We start from the raw sequence: 19,293 nt of genomic DNA on the forward strand, positions 1-19,293 counted from the left end.
TGTTGCTCCAAAAGACGCATTACAGCCGATTGTCCAGCTAGGTCTTATTTTCGGGGAAACACGGTAAGTGGATCTCAGCCATTCCCAACTCTGACCCTCTGAGATAAGCACGCTTATCAGCTCTATTCTGCAGATGCAGAAACCGAGGCAGAAGTCACATGGTTAATAAGGGGTGGAGCCAGGATTCAGAAGCAGGCTGCCTGACCTAGAATCCAAGCTCTTACCACCACCCAAACCCTGTCTGCCTGTCTAGGATGCTGTAGGTGAAGCCAGCGGTTGGGCTGACCCAAGGAAATGGCACCTAGAAACCGCCAACTAGATGGTTGGTCAGAGATGGCTCATGGGCTCGACACAGCAAGGGAAGAGCAACACATTCCGTCTCCTCCAGCCCCTTGCTTTCCTCCCCACTTATGTTCTTCTACTGGGATTGAGGTTTCTATCATTTCATTCACTTGGCAGGTGTCCAGTGAGTGCCAGGCCCTGGGCAAGGTGGGTTCCTGGCAGAAGACGTGGCCCAGGCAAAGAACACACGGCACTGAGTGAACAGACCCGTTTCTCAACAGGCAGTCTGCCTGGCTAGCCCCTGGGGAATGGTTGTGCAGAAAAGAAGCTGGGGGCAGTCAGCAAGGGCTCTCCTTAAACCGTTTCAGACAGGCTAAGCACTTTGAAATTTGTATTCTAGAGACATATCCAATTCCGAAATCAAGAAGCATAGAACACCCCTGGGAAGAGAGAAAGTACCGAGATGATAATCACCATCCTTCTCTTTAATCAGATAAAAATCGGAGATGCAAGTCCACATGGTTTGGCCCAGGGCACATGGCACATTTGGGACAACTGAAGGAGAGTACGCGGTTAGATGGCTCCCTGCTCACCACTTAGGACCTAAGCATTTTCTGGACAAGCTGATATGCAGGTCTTAGAAACAGGAAACCCGCAAGCTTCCTCTGCAAGTCTTAACGGGGACTCTGATAAAATGAAACTAAATGTAAGGCTTCCCCTTTTCAGCCAGACTTCTGTGTATCGGATGCTCTCATGTTGGCAATATGCTCTATTACTGTTTATAGTAATGGAAAATCTGGTATCAAAAACGTGCCCTGCCTTTCTTTTGCAAAGGTTTCCACCCGCATCACCAGCGAAACCTCAGGAAGACAGAGGGAACTCATTGTGCAAACCCACCACCATGTCTGACTTCCTGTATCCCACCTTCAGCTCAGTGAGTCTTAAAGACTTGAGAACTATGATCTCCACATAGGTTTACAAAAATGCCAGCTCTGCAATCACAAAATCAAATTAGCAAATGAAACCCTAGACTATGAGAAAAATCATTAGCCCTTGGTCTCCTTGCGTTTGGTCAAGAACCCAAAAGGTTGAGCAAAGCATACGAATAGTGATGTTTAACATTTTAAAACACACCGAAATTAAGCCCAAAGGAACCAGACAGTCCAGGTGTCTAGAGAAGGCACACACACTGTGCATTTGTGACAACTGGGAACTATTGTGACCTGCCCTAATGGGCCCCAGGAAGAGGCAACACATGGCACTTCTGATTCCAGCAGGTGGCCCAGGTCTTGCAGGTGTTAGGATGGAGCCCAACTGGCAGAAATCATGTTTATTATCACATTTGTGGGTTCACCAAAAATTGTGTACCAGGTGCTAAGAAAACACACCTCAAATTCAGCTATGACTTCTCCTTGCCTCATTGGCACCCCCAGGATGGAAGTGGCTTGGCAGGAAACTAGGGAGCAGCTGCTTTGCAGTGTGACCAATGGATTCCAGCTAGCTGACTGGACCGCAATTCAGATTCCTGAGGGGAATTCCAGGATTCCAAAGACCGCCCTGGTCATTTTAAAACACTGACCTCGGAGAAGGTTGGTTGCTTCCTGTCTAACCTGCTTGGCCCAACCCAAGGGGCCATGCCTCTTATCACTTCACCCACAGCGTGAATCCAAAACAAAACAAGAGCGTTTATAAGGATTCAGATGTCAGTTGTCTCCTAGAAAACGTTTGCAACCTGCCATTCGTGGCACCACCTTGCACTTTACATAGACGTCTGGGAAATTCGTGAAGCCTCCCCACTCTGGTGCAAGGACAGACAGACACCACATAGGATGCCAGCCGTTTCCCGACGATGGCCGTCCTAAATATTGTGTGCTATTTCCATCCCAGTGAAGTCTCCCAATTATGCTTAAAAAGACTACAACATAATAATTATCGGTTAAAAAATATCTCCTTTCAGCAGATCTGTTTTAGAGACTTCTTCTCGAGGAAAATTAGGCTACCGGAAAGGTTCTAGCACTTTCAGGGCCCAGGGTTCAAGAGACCTGGGTTAGAGCATGGGGTTCGCACCCCCAGGGATCAGACTTGCACAGGGTGGCCCCAGTCCGGGGGAGGCGGAGACCCCGCCGGCCCGGGAGGCAGCAGCACCGGGACCCCAAGAGCTCTGCATCCTCTGCTCCCGCTTAGCAACAGCGCCTCAAGCGCAGCCAATTGCGCAGCACACCGCCGAGGTTACCCGCGAGCGTTGACCGGTAGTAACCCCGGCGCAGGCAGTGGCGGTGGCGGAGGTGGCCACTGCGCACGCGCAGCGGCGCGCACCTTCCCCGCCGGCACTTGCCGGGTCGGTACCTGCCCCTCCGCGCTCGGCCGGGCCCGCACCTGCGCGCGGTAAGGGCACCGGCGGTGGTCTTGTCCAACCATTCAGCATTTGGCGTTCCCAACGAACACGAAAGCCCTCCAGACAGCCTCCACGAGACCCGCTGCCAGATCTACATCTGAGAGCGGGTGTGTCCGGCCACCTGGCGGGGGACAGCACAAACAGCACCCTGGGCCCACGGCCTGCAGAGTCAGCAAGGCACCATACTGGGAAAGGGATGGGTTCTTACTCCATATTAAAAGCCAGCGAAGAGGCGCCTCTCCATCAGCGGCCTGAACCTCCCCTTCCCCAGAGCCTATAGGTGAAAAGCAGCCAGAACCAATTAGCTCCTTGGAGACAAGCCCTTGGAAGGAGCGGGTGGGTGCAGGACAAGTGGCCCTTAACCCCATCCTGGTGGGCAAGCAAAGGTGCCCAGCCAGGTGGAGGGAGGACAGACAAACCTGCTCCCAGGCCAGCCCATGAAGGACATCTGGGAACCGCCACCCCAGGGGAGGTGGAGAGGCCTTTTGTGGCACCTGCACTGCCACCAGGGTCTGGGGTTGTGTATGTCATGGGCAAAGTAAACATAGCACAGCTCATTTTACAGCAGCCTGAGAAACGACAAAGGGACAGTTCTCAGTGGAGCTTGTTGAGAGGCAGGTAGTCAAGAGTGCAGGTTTCAGGGGGAATCCGAGATCTGCCTCCCTCCCTCCTGCAGAAGGTATCCATACTGATATGCCCCCATGGCTTTCCCATGAGGACCTAATGATGCAATCAGTGTGCTACATCAAACAGCGTTGGCTTAGTAAACAGTTATTTTTCATTGAAAAATAAACACTCTCCCCAAAAGTGGGAGAGGAGAAACCACAACTGAGAAATCCCATAAAACACCAGCTAAAATGTTCACTTTCAAGACCTGCCGTTGAGAGAATCAGGGCAAGGGACTTTTTGTCTGAGCGCAGCAGCTTGCCTTATGACAGTAAAAGAAACAAAGAGTGACTCACATCTGCTCTTCTATGGCGCTCCGCCCTTATCAGTTTATAAACAGAGGCGCACATTCCATCAGGGCTCCTGCTTGTTGCCCTGCCCCCACAATGCCACCTGATGCCCCCTCCCAAAGCGGGACCCTGGCCTCATTTCCTCCAAGGCCCACATGCTTCTGACTTTTTCCTTTCCGGGTAGTCTTGGGTCTTGACGCACTTGGTTACTGTTTTGTACTTGGTTAGGCTTTTTTCCTTCTAATTTGTGAGCTCGTTTCAAGACCCAGACCAAGATGTATACTGCAGAGTTCCAACGAGCAGAACTCGGATCAGCCAATGAACATTACTGGGATTCGGATTTCAGCTCAACAGACAGAAGCCTTTTCTAAGAATTAGATTGTGCAAACATGGACCTGGCCACCGGGAAAGTGTCAGTCCTTGGTCACTGGAAGTGCTCAGACAGGCGGACACCCTGTTGTCGGGAATGGGGCAAGAGGATTGCTCCATAGGTGAGAGGTCAGACCAAGGGAGTTCTGAGGCCCCCTTGGGCTCCAAGATTTGCACACGCAATACAGATCTCCGTTGGACATAATCACAGTCTTGAAGTCACTCTGGCATGTCTTAACTTTGACACCAATGCCATTCACCCCAGAGAGCACAAAGGTGACAAACAATAGCACAGCTGACAAAGTGAGAAGTACAATCAATGGCTGGACTGAAGCCTGCAGAGGTACCAGCCTCCATCCCTGACTCTGCAAACTCCTCTCTGCTCATAGTATGAGCAAAAGCACTTGGTATTAGATATATTTTATTTGAACATAAGCTTTCCTCTGAAGGTTCTGGGACTTCATCAGCATGGGTTTGACAGAGAATCACCCCCATTCTATAAACCCCTACTTTGTACGGTTCCTTCTTTCTTAACATATTTAATCTGACCCATGTGGTTACCTTTGTTCCTTAAATACAGGAATCTGTTGATTCTAGAACTGTACTCAAAAAGAGCAGGTGTGTGGTTACTAAACATTTTTTTCCTGCCAATTTATAAACAAAAGACATGGTTTCATGTTCAGCAGAATGTCACTTTGGGTTATTTCTTGGCTTTGGCATATTAGGTTCTGGTTTGTAAGAGAGGACTTTAGTTTGAGAATGTGAAGTTTTCAAGATACAAGCATATTTGAGGTGTTAAAGGAAGGCAGGGGGCACCCACCACACAGCAGGTGAAAATGAGTGTGGCAAGAATGTCCTCAGAAAGTGAAACAGTGACACCAAGTCCCCGCTGGGCAGAGCACAGTCCTACAAAGTCTCATCGAAGGGACCAGATGGCTCAAGAACAGGTGCATTCTCTGGGAAAGTGATGAAGTGTGAGCATGCCCAAATAAAGAACCTGCTGACCGGAAGGGGACAGTGGTGGCCAGACATTGAAGCGAAGGAGGAAAGGAGACTTCAAGGCCAATGTTAGCAGGGCTACCTCAGCCTTGCCGACGGGGTGTTGAGCCTGACAGTGGCACACTTTTGAATCATGCACCCCTGGTCCCAGCTCTCAGCAGGTGATGGTTTGGCTTCCATGCAGCATGCTCAGAGGGAGAAGGTGTGCTGGCTGGAGAAGGGAAGCATTTAGACTCCTCGGATGTAACGTTCTCCTGGTAAACTAGCAAACCCTTTGGTTTTGTACCTCGTCACTATACATTCTTCTGCCATGAGTCTGCCGTGAGAGTTGGCCCATTCTCAGCATTTTTTCAAAGCCTGTGAGGCCATGATCAGAAGTGTTCCAGAAGACCCATCATCAATGACGCCTGAGTGAGTGTCCTGCCTGCCTGCCCCAGGGAGCTACCACATGCTGAGAACCTAAGAACTGGCCCCACAGGGGAAGAGGGGAGCTCCTCAGCTAGGTATGTAAAAGCCCCAGCCTCAAGCAAGGTTTAGGTTCACCATAAAAGACTAGTTACCGCCTCAAAGAAAGACAAAGGCAGAGTATTTAAAAGCAATTTCCTTTTGCACCCAAAGGAAAGCCCACGTTAGCATGACGGCTCCCAAGAAACAGGAGAGCAATCCATTCATGGTAGGGGAGCAGAAGTCCCCTTCGAACCAGAGCAGCCCACCCCTGAAAACCCATCACCGCCTGGGGATTTCTGTAGTCCCCCTTTGCCTGGCCGCCCTTCTCATCTCTGCTCCACTTGGTTGGATCAAGTCGCCCAGTACTTGGTTAGACTCTGGTCTTCCCTTAATGGAATTCCAGAAAGGCATTGATTAATGGCACATTCCACTCATTTCAACCTGTTCGTCATTACAGGCCTTGGGATATAGCTTTTGAAATGAAGGAAAAGCAAACTTGAATTGGCGAAGGGTATTCAAAGGCATTTTTATAGCCTAGGAACGAACCAATACAGATAAATTGAGGTGGGGCTGCCCAGATTGTTTAATTCCTTGCTGGCACTTGACAAGGAGGGAGCTGGAGGGTCGGGGTTCCAAGTAGCAGGTGGTATTTCGTCCCATCAGAGTGTCACCGTGTTGAGACAGCAGCCTGGCTGAAGGATCGTAAGGAAAACTCACTAAAGCCCCAGATGTGATTACTTTTGTTCTCGACCTGAACTTCATCACAAGGTAATCCTGGGAGGTGAATTTAATTTCTAAGAATCATGTCACCTGTTTGTGTGAAAGTGTGTCACACACCTCTGCCTCACCCCTCTGGTGAGGGGACAGGACAGCTACAGACTGCCCAAAGGACCAAGGGATTCCTGTATGCGTCCCAAGGAATGGCAGAGGGGACTGACATCCAAGCAGGCCAATGCAAAGGAAAACCAGTCAGTACTAATCATCAAGGAGACCCCTTATGGTTTTGTAAAATGGGGTGAGGCCCATCCACACCCTGGTGGCCCAGTGCTGTGCTCACCTCAGGGCCAGGTGCCTACTGGGTTCCCTGTGGGGTCTTAGCCTCAAATCCCGCAGACCTGCTTCCATTCTCACCTTCTGTGCGCCTGTGACCTGGGACATGTCTCTGAACCTCATGTATTCCATGGGTACAAAGGGCAGAATTGGCCCCTGAGCCAAGTGGACCGAAGACCTGCTTTAACTTCACAAGTGGAAAGTGCTCCAGTTTCCTTGGGGGTAAGGAGGGCATCGTTATCCAGAGGACCCACAGCATTCCACTTGTTAATTGTGACCATAATAATTTTTTATTAGGATGTGTGAATGAGCCCTGAGAGCGAGGAAGTGCTACCTAAGTGTCATATCTTCTCATCACCACCCACATCTTCACCAAGAAACTCAGGATGTGGACTGCCTTCTTAGCGAGGGGTCCTAAATGTTACCGACCAAGTGTCTGCCATACCGGAAACAGAAGCTGCAGACAAGTAAGTCACACCGAGGCTGAGTGATAGCAACTAAGGCGGACTGTCCGGGTACATACGTTGCTCCGACACAATAATTGGTGTGTTGGCACCAAAATCCATATTGTTCCAAATCATTTGTCCCATCAACTTATACTACGTGAGTGAATTCCTTGAGGGAAAGTAATTACTGTGTCAGAAGCCAGTGAAATTATCCTTGGGGTGTACTTTTTTTCTCTTGGGAATAATTCCTTTCACAATTATGTTCTCTACTAGGAATCTATTATATGATCTAGTTTTTCCTCCAAAGACATCATTAATCATATGGTGAAAATGTAACTACAATTGAAAATACAAGATGTTTTGTTAAACACCATATATAATGCTTGGCAATCATCAACCTCAAGAATTTTTAAAGAGTCGGTGCCTGACATCTCCCTCTTAGAAATATTGCTATTGCTCACTCATCACCTTTCGTCTATGAATTATGACATTCTCTCTCTCTGTCTTCTTTCTTTAAAATAATTACGGAGGAGTTTATGATATTCTTCTAATCACAATGCAAGCTTTGCTACAGCATTCTATGTTGAGTTTGAGTCAAGTGCGATGTTCTGGGAGAAATCATGTGAGGAAAAGTCTCCCTTGGAATTTTCTGGCGTGGTCGTGTCTTTGTGATGCAAAGAAACCTAGACTAGGAGTCAGACAGCCGAGACCCAGCACCGGCTCTGACCTCGATCGAATCACTTCTGCTCTCAGGCTCTGTTCCCTTCACTACACAACCAGGCGCTTCAGCTCTCACATTCAGAGATGCCCGACCCACATGATGCCGGGTTATCCCACCCCCAGTGTGTGCTTACAATGAGCTCAACGTGTCAAGTTGAACTTCAGAAAGTAAAAACAACCAGCTTGGTACGGAGAGCAACACTAACATGGTAAGAACAGTAAGGGAAAGAGCTCCTGGTCCAAGGGTTGGTCGTACTTGGTGTCACACTGAGGTGAAGCCGAATATGTCACTGCCACCGAGAGAAACGGGAAATGAGAGCGTGGCTTCCGTCTGACTCCTCTGCTTAGCCTTATCATGGCTGCGTTCGGAGACAACTGTCAGCAATCGGAAGGACAAAGCAGGAAAGATGAGGCCCCACATTGAGGGAGGGGAACCAGACCTCAGGAGCGGCTTGGAGGCTGACAAGCAGAGCAATGAACTGGAGAGAACAGTGTGAGTGGCATTCATGCGTACCAGCCCGCAGGACCTCCCCCCGTAGCCTGCTGCCTGGGTCCAGATTTAATGCTGACTTGTATTGTTCATCCTCAGGGTGGCACTTAGTTGGGGAAATGTGGTCCCCAAGTTCTGAGTCGATATAGCACTCGAGAGCCTGCTGGTGATGAGGGCACAGTGAGCATTGAGAAGAACCGTGGCAGGTAACTCACTTCATTCGAGAAAACTCTTGATTTTCCTGGATGTAGCCTCCAGCCTGATGGGACAACTGACTCAGCGAGCCAAGCAGAGCCCACCCTGCAGGCACCAAACCTGGAGAAGAAGCACTGCTTCCCTGTGGCTACAGGCACCCCTGAGGCCCTAGGCCAGGCGAGGTGTGGGCACCAAGTCAGACTGCAGTTAGAACTCACCACCCAGTCCTAGGCCGGCCTGGCAGCTCTGGCACATGGGCAAGCCTTAACCACTCCATTTCCTTTCTGTTCAGTGAGAAGATAGACAAGTATTTCCCACCCTAAATTTGTGCTAGAGTGAGAAAGCTCCTGAACTGCAGGGCACCGAGAACAAAGGAAACAATGGGGCATGCAAGGGAAGAAGGGCAGGCAGAGTGGACACAGGTGCTGCTGTGGAGAAGGGGGCTGGGGAGGAAGCCAGTCTGAGAAATCAGGCCTCAAGAGCTCGAGAAACCAGCAACCAGGACACAGCAGACCAGTCGGGCACAGCTTCCTCTCCAGCCCTAACCATCTCTGACTCATGGGTAGGTCCCTGGGGCCCACTTCCTCCTCCTCCCCCTCCAGAGCCCACAGAGGTTACTATAGGGCATATGCCTATCTGGCAGCCACCTGGACAGAGCTTCCAAGGAGGCCACTAGGAATGGACAGTGGTGGTCCTTCCCTCATTGATTTAGACACCATCACCGTTAGCTAAGTTTGGCAATCGGTGTGACCAGTTCTGAGATTTAGAGAATACAGTGTTGACAAGCCACATACCTGACTAGGAAATGATATCCTTCACTTGCCTGCTGTGTGAATTTCAAACCAAGATTCTGCCAGTTTTCAAATGTTTACATTTCTGCATTGCAAACTATTTTCAATTTGAGGGAGACCCATCCAAGCATTTTCAACCAACAGGACAGTATTTCAAAGGCCACATGTATCGGATGGATAGAATATGATGTACGTCGCTCAGATTAGCCACAATTTGTCTGTATAGACAAATCAAGCCAAAACACAATGAGGCCCTCCTGGTCACTTGGTGCACGTTTTTTTCAGTAAAATCTTTTTTCAAGTTGAGAAGAAAAAGGCTAGAACCGTGTGTTGGCATTTCAGTAGGCTCAAACGAATGAGCCCAACCCTCTGCCTGCCACAGAATTTCTTAACACAACAGGCTGGCAAACTGAAAATGTTAAGTATCAGATAACAGTCTATACAACCAGCCACTGAGAAGGTTTAGGATCGTTCATGGTTGGTTGTGCAAGCATAAAGTCACGCAACAACCAACTTGGCTGGCAGGTCCCAACGAGTGCCCATGCCCACAGTCTCTATGGCTTAACCTCACGAGAAGAGGAAAACAAAGTGAAGGTAAGAGAAGAAAAAGAAAGAAAGAAAAATGGAGAATAAAAAAGTGAGCCTTGGTGGATCTTCTTCAATAAGAAAGAAGGGTTGAATCTAGATTTAAGTTGAGAGTCCTAAAAAATTACAATATTCCAGTGGTACCCGAGTCACTTCTATTGTTCCAAATTCCTCATAGATTTTCAAGATGTTTTAAATGAGTCATTAGAAACTAAGGACCATCGTTTCTTGGTGATGTGTAACACTGTCCTCTCTCAATTGGTCCCCCACCCACCTGAAGATGGGTGGGTGATGGGTGAACACAGCAGAGGGAGGTGAGAAGTACCATGGGAAGAAATAGATCAGACTGTAAAGGAAATACCAACCCAGGTGGCATTAACTCTGCACACTTTGAAAATCTAGGGCTGGCGAAGGAACATCCAGGTTACTAAGAAAATTCAAAATACCATGAGTCGTCAATTGTGGTTAACATGCAACAAGCTGGTGGCCAACTCCTGGACTGTGTGGCTTTCCAGAGCCCTCCTGAGTGCCGTCCTCTCTGTCTCTTCTATTTTTATTTCTACGGCTCATTTGACAACAGTGTAGTTTTCTTTATAGCCCACCACCCATGAGAGAGTCCTTCCAAGATCCATTAAAGTAATATTTTCAAGAGAGGTCACTTTAGGTCACCGACATTGAAGTTTAACACTTCAAACTGGGGAGGGAGCACCTGTCTCCCATTTTGCTCTGAAATATTAAAAACTAGTCCCATCTTGAAGGATGAACATAAACAGTCTCCAGTGAAGGAGGACCCTTCGCGTGCACACCAGAAACCAGCACACATGGACCCTGGCCTAACTTTGTGACGTTCTTTGTAATCATATCAGAAGTTAAAAGCCACCATGAAGGCTGAATCATCTAACCCAACCTGTTTATATTATAGGTGAGGAAAAAACTCAGGCACAAAGCAATGAAATAAGTTGACCATGGCAGAGTCAGAATGGGAGACTCAGCCTCTCCAGAACCAGATTTTCCCAACCTGTTGCTTCCTTCACAGCTTCCTCCCGCCTCCTGACGCACAGCAGCCACCTCCCTACCTTTCTTCCTCCACCAGGGTCCTTCTGGGACCGAATAGGAAAGGTCCTTGAATTCAATGTTGACAGCCGCCCTCCGAGGCAAGGAGGAGAAGCGCTGGGCCTCAGTGAGATTGTTGTCCACTTTCTTCAGATGTCCATTCAGCAGGTCCTTCTCGGTGGTCTCCATGTTGCTGGAGACCACCTCATCCACCGAGACGCATACCGACTTGGGCTCCGTCATCGCTGTAGAGTAACTGCTGGCATTCTAGATAAAAAGAGAGAAGCACCGAGAGAGGTTAGAAGCTACACCAAGGAAAAGAGCTCCGGGGCCTCACCATTTAGCTCGTAGACAACAGAGTGCCCTCCGAGCGAGAAGAAAGGTGCTTGCCTAGAGGAATTTGTCAGCTCTAGCCATCACTTGTTCTTCTATTGAGAATGCTTAAGATAGATAAGCTATTACTATTTCTTTGAGAATCATAAAATCTAATCACAAAACCATAATAAATGAATCACTTGTTTCAAAGAATGAAACACTGGCCACCATAAAAAAATTATCTATTTACCATCCACTCATTAAAAAATCCCAATAAAGACACATGAGGCTCCTATGAAATATGTAATTGACAGTTTTCTCTAAAATGAGCTCTTTTCGTGCATTCCTCGTGGAACCCCATCAACATTTCCCAAGAGCAATGATACCCCTTGAATTTCTGGGTTTTGTGGGAGTCGGCCTTTGTATTTTCCTTGTAAATCTTCTAAATCGCTTATACCTCTCCTCTCTCATCGTATCTTAATAATAGCGCTGGAAAAAAAGTTGGAAAGGTTGATTTTTTTTTCTCTATTACACAGACAAGGAAACCGAGGCACAAACAATTTAAGGAACTTGCTCTGAACCCTACAATCAAGTGAGGGGCAGAAGTGAGCCCAGAATCTGAGTCATCAAAAAAACCAAAAATCAGTTAGTTAGGTGCTCTCTCCATTGCATCAGCTACCCTTTTGTGGCTACACTGGCTTTTAAAGCTTCCATGGGAGTCAACTGACCAGTTACTGATGTGCCAAGAACCGAAAGTATTTATGCAAAGAAAGGAATATCCTTTTCTAATGGCTTGGCAAGCCTGAGCAAATCAATGTGCTTCAGGCAACTCTAGAACTCAGAAGAACCGTGGGGTGGGCAAATATGCTATGCTTTCTCTAGCTGTTTGTTGAATCAAGAGAGAACATTCCACAGTACCCAAAGCGCGAGCCTCTGGAGACGCTGCTTCGTAGCGTTGACTGCAGTTGGCCTGATTGGCAGGGCCCATCTGTAACCCTCTCGCCTAAGTCAGGCCCTTCTGACTGCGGTACGATGGGGGGAGACACTGCAGTGTTATTGTTTGCTCAAAAGGGAAACACTTTACTGTGATTTTTCCATAGGTTTGTTAGGCATTTCTTCAGAGTTGATAGCTTTTTGATCGTTATTGTTTCTAATCAAAAATCCGAAATAAACCCAGAGAGTGGATCATTCCGTAAATAATCTCCACAAGCCCCAACAACTCGTGTGGCCGGAACACACAGATTAGCCCACGGCCTAATCCCTCATTTGAATGCCCTCCTGAGGGTATGTGACTATATGGCTGAAGAGCTGGCATCTTTCCCATGTGGTAGTTAAGGGCTCAAAAGTCTTGGAGGCCTTGGAGCTTTCGAGTATTTAAAGCACAAAGAGAGGCATGGGGAGACCTGCGCACAGGGGTTTCTGGTTCTGGTGATATTTGAAAATGTTGCTTTGCCGTTTAAGAAAAAGGCACATGTGCGTGAACACACACACACACCCCAGGCATCTCCTACCTCTGAAAAGCTTAACCAAATCAAAACTCATCTCACTGACTAGAACACTGTGGATAAAAATTCAAGTACAGAATAAAACTGACGGAATTAGGCTTGGTTCGCTTCTGGCACCGAGCATGGGACATGCTTCAAAGGCAGACGTAAATAGGGTCATACGTTCCCAGCACAAAGTCAGGGAAGGTGTGTGTTAGCCTGACAAGGGGACTCCGCAGAGTCTGTTCATGAATGTGTGCCTCTGCAGCTCCCAAGGGGCAGCGACAGGACTGGGGGGACCTTATGTCCAGGCCTCATGAAAGAGTAATGAGAACCCTGCCGTAGCTCAGCTCTTGGCTTTGGACGACGGGGAAAGGAAGTGCAAGTTCAGCTCTGGCGCCCAGTGCAGGCACCCAATGCCATCCCTTGGTTCACTGGATAAATCCCCTTTCGGGGCACATGCTGCTGTGCCAGGTTTATAACCCTTTTTGACCCCATGATTGCCCTCCCCTGCCACCCAACTCAGCAAAGGGCAGATGCCACTTGCGTGGTGCCTGGGAATGCAACCTCACCATCACCAATACCCCGCTTTAAATCACCCCAAATACCACCATCACATTGGGAATCCGTGCCCACTCCTCCACCCAGCTCACAGACTATAGCACCCCCTCCAAGAAACTTGGGGGGGTAGCAGAGGGAGCAGTGGGCAAGACAATTTGCTGCAGGCCTGGTCCCCAAGGTCCGTTCTCACCTCCACCCTGCCACCTAAGTGCAAAGGCTTACCATCTGGCTCTAAACCCACATCCTGCTGGTGGATTTGGCTCTAACCAGGAGCCCCCAATCATTGTGTGTTCACAGCTGGGGGCGGGGAGCATCTAGCATATCCTCTCCAGTGGTGGCCCTCCCAGCATTCCAGCTGCCATGGGCCATCCATACCCTCCCCTGGCACCCACCACAGGTGTCCACCCCCTAAGGAGGTCCACCTTGTGACTTTCTTTTTTGATGAAACCTACACAAGACAGGGATGAACAGCCATTACTCCACCCACCGACTGTAGCAGAAGCCAGACCTGTTTTATGATGAGGACCCGAGTTTCCCCTCTAGACTCGAAGCCTATCTAGTGTCTCATTCATTCAACAACTTGAGCACCAAATAAAGCCCTGGGGGTCAGCGGTCGTGGCCTAAGGTTTCAGCAAGCGCAAGCTCAAGACTGGGCCCCAGGCAAGAATACAGGTATCACAATACTGTGAGGCGAGTGCCTAACGAGACCACGAGACCATGCAGACACCCAGAAGAAACATGCGATGCAGCGCAGGACCCAGTTTGGTGACTAAACTGATTTGGGAGTGAGAGAGAGAAGCCAGAGTCAAGTTCTCACTATTTAAAGCATTGAATAATAACGCCTCCTGTGCAGTAGGTAAATGACTACAAACAATGACTGTTGATTCAGCAAGTACAGTGCACCCATTAAACTTCAGGCTGCAGAGACTATGCCTCTTACTAGCTCCCCAGGTCTTACTATCTCCCCAGAGGGCATTACCATCACCCCTTCCTCCATTTTAAAGGCGGGATCTAAGGCACAAAGAGGCTGCCCGAGACCCCCTGGTTAATGGGGAGCCAAGCTGGTGTCCAATGCTGTGCAGCGTCCATGTCTGCACCCGTCCCCCCAGCCAGCATAGGACGCTGCACTCGAATGCTGCTTAGCTTTCTACACACAAGTTGTAGGTGACCCTGGGTCATTCCAGTCCCTGTCCATTATAGGGAAATACACAAGAAACAAATCCATACAACCCCCCTCCCAAATAACCTGACGCCAAAGCTGTGCGCACCTTTCCTCCACGGGTGTCCAACGGCTTTGCCCAATTAATAAAATCATGAAATCCTGTGTGATGGGAGGCAGTGGCTGTCATTTTGAAATAGACCAGCTCTCTGGAAACAATCCTCAGATGAGAGCGGCCGGCAATGTAGGTTACAGCTCACTGCCCTTCGCCTTCTGAGCTCATTAAAAATGAAACAAATACATCTTCCCTCCCCACTGCTTCCCTTTCAGTGTGTGTTCCCCTATCTTACCAAAGCATCGTCTTTTCCTCCCCACTGTACACACAATTTGTGCTGTGTAATAAATGATAAATAATACTAAGTCCACTCGCAGATGTTGGATGTGAGGAGACCCTGTTTGGAGTGAGCCTGCCTTGATAGGTGAGAATATTTCCTTGGGTGCTGACTTCAATTTGAATGCTAACGTATAGCGATATCTGTTTAGTGAGGGTCTCCAACAGGCAGCAGCACCCCCCCCACACACACACACACACACAAGGCCATTGTAAGCCTGGCTCACGCTATTTACCCAGGGAAGCACAGTTAGAGATAGAAACTCAACACACACACCCCCACACCCCCACCTACAGCAACATGAGGGGAGGAAATGGAAGAGGAACTCACAGGCGCCAGGTGTTCGCACGTACTCTCACTCCTCTCTTTGGTTCATTGCCACCAGCCTTGTGCCCACCTAGACCAGCAGACCCTGAACACACTAGAGGAAAATGTACTGACGAGAATTCTCAAGACCACTGCCTACAGGAAAATAACCCAAACAGCACGCCCTTAACTCAGCAAAGGGCAGATGCCACTTGCGTGGTGCCTTGGAATGCAACCTCACCATCACCAATACCCCGCTTTAAATCACCCCAAATACCACCATCCCATTGGGAATCCGTGCCCACCCCTCCACCCAGCTCAGGGACTCCAGCACCCCTCCAAGGAACTTTCTCTGAACAAACTCACACCTGGCATAGGCAGCGGGGCTGGACCCCAGAGCCGGGGTGACTGTACAGAAAACTTCAGGGGCCTGGAGTGTGTGTGTGGGGGGGCGTCTCTCAAGGGCTCCTTGTTGATGATTTGTGTCAAATTTTTAAAGTAATAGTAATTTTAAAAGCACAAGGTTTTCAGGGAGGAAAATTATTTTCACAAAGAACAGCGTTCCCTGCAAAAATAAATAAATAAATAAAAAGCAGCCCAGCCGTCAGCATCTCCATGTGAGAACAAAGCACTTGAGTCCTGGGACTGTATCAAACCACAACATAACATTAAAAATCGTGACACAAAAACCTCTACGCCTTAAAACATTCTGGTTCATTACTTTCCCACATGTACAAGCCACTTTGGTAGCTTTGAAAGGACCACAAGAGTTACCCAGCATCTAAGAGTTGTGAAACTTTATTTGCTTACAACTAACCATAAGCTCCTCATTTTCCATTATCAGCATAATTGAGGGATCCCAAAGAGATGGGCACATGTAAAAGGAAGAATTGCCAAGTGTGACCAAACATTCAACCCAAGCAAACGGCTTCTCTGTTTTCCCATCCCCTCCTTATCTGTAAGAAACTAAGGAATAAAGGCAGAGCAAGCCCAGAGATGGCCCCTGGCGGTGAGTCCCCCTACCACTGGCTCTCCCTGTTCCACCAACCTCCTTAACGCTCCCGCGGCCCCATTCTATCGGTTTACACAAAATCATTATATAATGAGCTGGCGAGGCGCGGTATGTTCTACAGTAACCTGTTCGGAATCATAGGATGCCATTGGCAGAGCAGAGCATGCGCAGAAACCCGGCTACGTGTTTTTTTTTTTTTTTTTCCTTTAGCTCAAGGCAAGAGGTAACTGTCGGTCAAATCCTGTTGAGCCCAGCTGACTTCAATACAGGATGCTAAAAATGAAATAAAGCGGAGGGTGGGGGTGACAAACCGGTGCTGCTGTGCGCTGTGGGCTTACAGCCTCTGGGATGGAACTAGCAGGATAGTAAATACATAGACGATAGAAAGACGGATGGATGGGTGGGGAGAGTGATAGGGGTTGGAATGCGTAATACTTTCTATTTGTACTTTAGATGATCTGAAATCTAGTCCGTGAGTACCTAACTGCAATGCCCGCCTGCTGGGCAATAGAAATGTTTGTTTTGTCCTAATGCGAGTTTACGGCGCTATTGTAAACGAGCAAGAGGAGATTACTGACCACCCCCAGGAATAGCACATGCTGTGTCTAGCAATGAGTTCGCTGGCGGCCGGTGGTCACCCTGCGGAGCTGGTACCCTCGGGAGACGCTGGATGAGCGCCTCTGTCCCCACCCGTGTCTCTCCAGGGTACAGAAGGGGGCCTGCAGGTATCCAGGCTCGCCCTTCGTCTGCCTCCCCGGGACTCCGCCATCCCCTCCGAAGCAGGTCCGGGAGAGGCTGTCGCCGAGGAGCTCTCTCTTTCGGGGAGCTGCTTCCTCTTTTGTTCCCCCAGACCGTGCCCGGTGCTCCGGAGGGTGGCACGAGAAATGCCCGCTCCCGAGCCCTGGCCGCGCACACGGGCAGAAAGATGGGACGCCCTCTGGCCCAGGCTGCAGCCATCCCAGTGCGCTCTAGATCCCCAGGCCCCAGGCCCCTCAGTCAGAGGCGGACGAGGTCAAAACCATCTGTACACTTGTGGGGTGCTGGCTGCCTCACGCCCACTCCTGGCCCCTCCGCCTTCCAGGGGTGCTCGGCCGGTGCAAGGAGCATCCCATGACGCTAGGTGCCCAGGACGTGGGCGATGGCGCCTCCCGGGGTACCCAGGGGCAGGTGTCAAGGTGAGGGTGCGGGTCTTTGTGTGTTTCCTGCTCTCCTGGAAAACAGAACCAAGCCCCGGGGGCGAAGGATGCGCTCACTCACCATGGCGGTGCCGACCGAGAAAGCGGCCATCAGACAGGCCATGCCCCGGGGGCGGCGGCGGCGGCGGCAGCGGGGACAAGGCGGCGGCGGGGACGGGCGGCGGGCACGAGGCTGCGCTCGCTCCTGGCTCGGACGCTGCGCCCGGCGCGAGCTCGGTCTCGGGCTGCAGCTGGGCTCCTGCCCCGCCCCACCCAGGCCCCGCCCACGTCCCGCCCACGCCCCACGATTGGCCGGTGAGGGAAGCGGGGCGGGGCCACCAGGTGCGCGTGCTCTTGTTTTGCTCCTGCTAGCGGTGGCTGGCGGAGCTCCCTGGCATCCCCGCTCCTGGAGCCGCCCGCCTCCCCGGCCCTGCCCAGCCACGGAGCCTCCGAGACCAGAAACTCGCAGCCGCTGGGTCAGCGGCCCAGGGCTCCGACAGACAGCGGGATCCCCCTCCAGGACCACCACCTCCAAGCCTGTGCGAGGCGGAAGGGCAAGGGGCAGGGGCTCTTCTTTTTTCTTTGTTGGGCCAGGTAGGAACATGAGAACTAAGGAAGGGATGGCCGTTCCAACGCCCTCCACCACTACAGCTGCGTATCTGGGGTGACACCCCCTACACTGAGGCAATACATGCCACATTGCTTTGTGCCAGTCGCAGAGTTAAGTGTTGGTAATGCAGGGGCGCTTAGGCGAAGACGCCCAAGACTCTGCTCTTCCCGCCCACCCCCACCCCGACAAGTAAAGACAAAGCTTGTCTTTGCAGAGTGCGTTTCCAGAGCCCACCCCAATACCTGGTCCGCAGCTGTGTCCCTGTAACTGCAGAAGGAATGACACTCCCGACCCTCTCATTTGGCCCCAGACTGGAATGTCAGATGGCCTGGTGTATGCTAGGACCCTTATTACACAGGTGGGACCATTTCTCAGTAACCGTGGTGACGAGGCATTCTTTACTCCCAATCTCAGAGGCCAATGCTTTTGTTTAGTGGTTTTCATGTTGGGACCACACACAGCATTTCTTCTCACCTCCAGCACTCCTGGGCCACCCCTCAGATGAGAGAACCCCTGACTTTCTCCTCATCTAGAAAGGGGGCAAAAAGCTTTTCATGCCAGGCAGGTGGACTTCATACCCACGGGTCTGATGACCACAGCCCAATTCTCCCCTCACATCAAAGGAGGAAAAGGGGATGTAATGTATGAGTTCAGGGGGACAGGGTCCTGCTTTATTCCGAATAGTTTCACTTGAAGAGTCAATGCATTAGCTCTTTCCTATCCTTGGCCACGAGTAAGGGAACCTGCCTGCTGTAGTTCCAGGTGCCACTCTCCATGTGCCAGGCCCAGGAGGCCGTGTGGTGCCTTCAATGTACTGAACAGGGACGCCAACAATCTCCAAATGTTCTGGAAAGAGGATTCAAATTCACAGACCTCCTGGGGAGAGTCTAGGCCAAAAGATGCCTCATTTCTAGTGGCCCTGCAGCCACCACTTGCTCCTGGGGCAGACAGGACACAAAGCAGGAGAGGATGACAGGACTCACGTCCCAGAGGGTTCTCCGTGGGCATCTGGCTGGACACTCCCCGCTATGTGGCCATGGCGAGTGACAGGACACTGTGGTCCTGTTACGCTGCCATCTATTCTCCTCACTCCCAAGAATATATCCAGAGGTTTCTTCTGGAAATCCCCTCCCCGCACTGCTCCCCCCACCTCCCCGAGTTCTAGGCCATGTGATCTATAGCAGTGGCTGGTCAGGAACCAGGAGTGTAAGGTGATGGATGCCTGCTGGGCCCCTGGGAGTGGCCATGAGGGGAGCGTGCAGAGCCTGCAGATGAAGCCAGAGAGGGAAGACAGTGACAGACTGGGTCCTTGTTGGCATGGCTTGAGCTGCTGACCTTTCTGTTACAGGCCCCTGAAAGTGTTCTCACTTATACATCTATACATTGTGGGAAGAATAATCTCAGCCTCATGGGAAATCGTGCATGGTGAGCCCTTCCCACCATGTGGCATGGAGCAAGCGCTCTAATTCTAATCCTCACTAACACTGTCCATCTTGTGCAA

General features: G+C 50.3%; 1 protein-coding gene across 5 annotated transcripts in view; it reads right to left on the bottom strand.

The window, feature by feature from the left end:
* The window catches only part of ABCG1 (ATP binding cassette subfamily G member 1), a 66,200-nt gene that overhangs the window by 41,056 nt on the left and 5,851 nt on the right, over window positions 1–19,293 (bottom strand). For 3 of the 5 annotated variants that reach the window (XM_019745710.2, XM_019745709.2, XM_074324953.1), the window contains one exon: window positions 10,802–11,045. In XM_019745710.2, coding sequence (XP_019601269.2) covers window positions 10,802–11,045 — 244 coding nt within the window. Of the gene's footprint in view, window positions 1–10,801; window positions 11,046–17,264; window positions 17,442–19,293 lie in introns of those variants that run through there. The other 2 variants (XM_019745711.2, XM_019745712.2) reach the window with 2 other exon arrangements.

The sequence above is a fragment of the Rhinolophus sinicus genome, linkage group LG01 (assembly GCF_036562045.2).
Source record: "Rhinolophus sinicus isolate RSC01 linkage group LG01, ASM3656204v1, whole genome shotgun sequence".
NCBI classification, from domain to species: domain Eukaryota; kingdom Metazoa; phylum Chordata; class Mammalia; order Chiroptera; family Rhinolophidae; genus Rhinolophus; species Rhinolophus sinicus.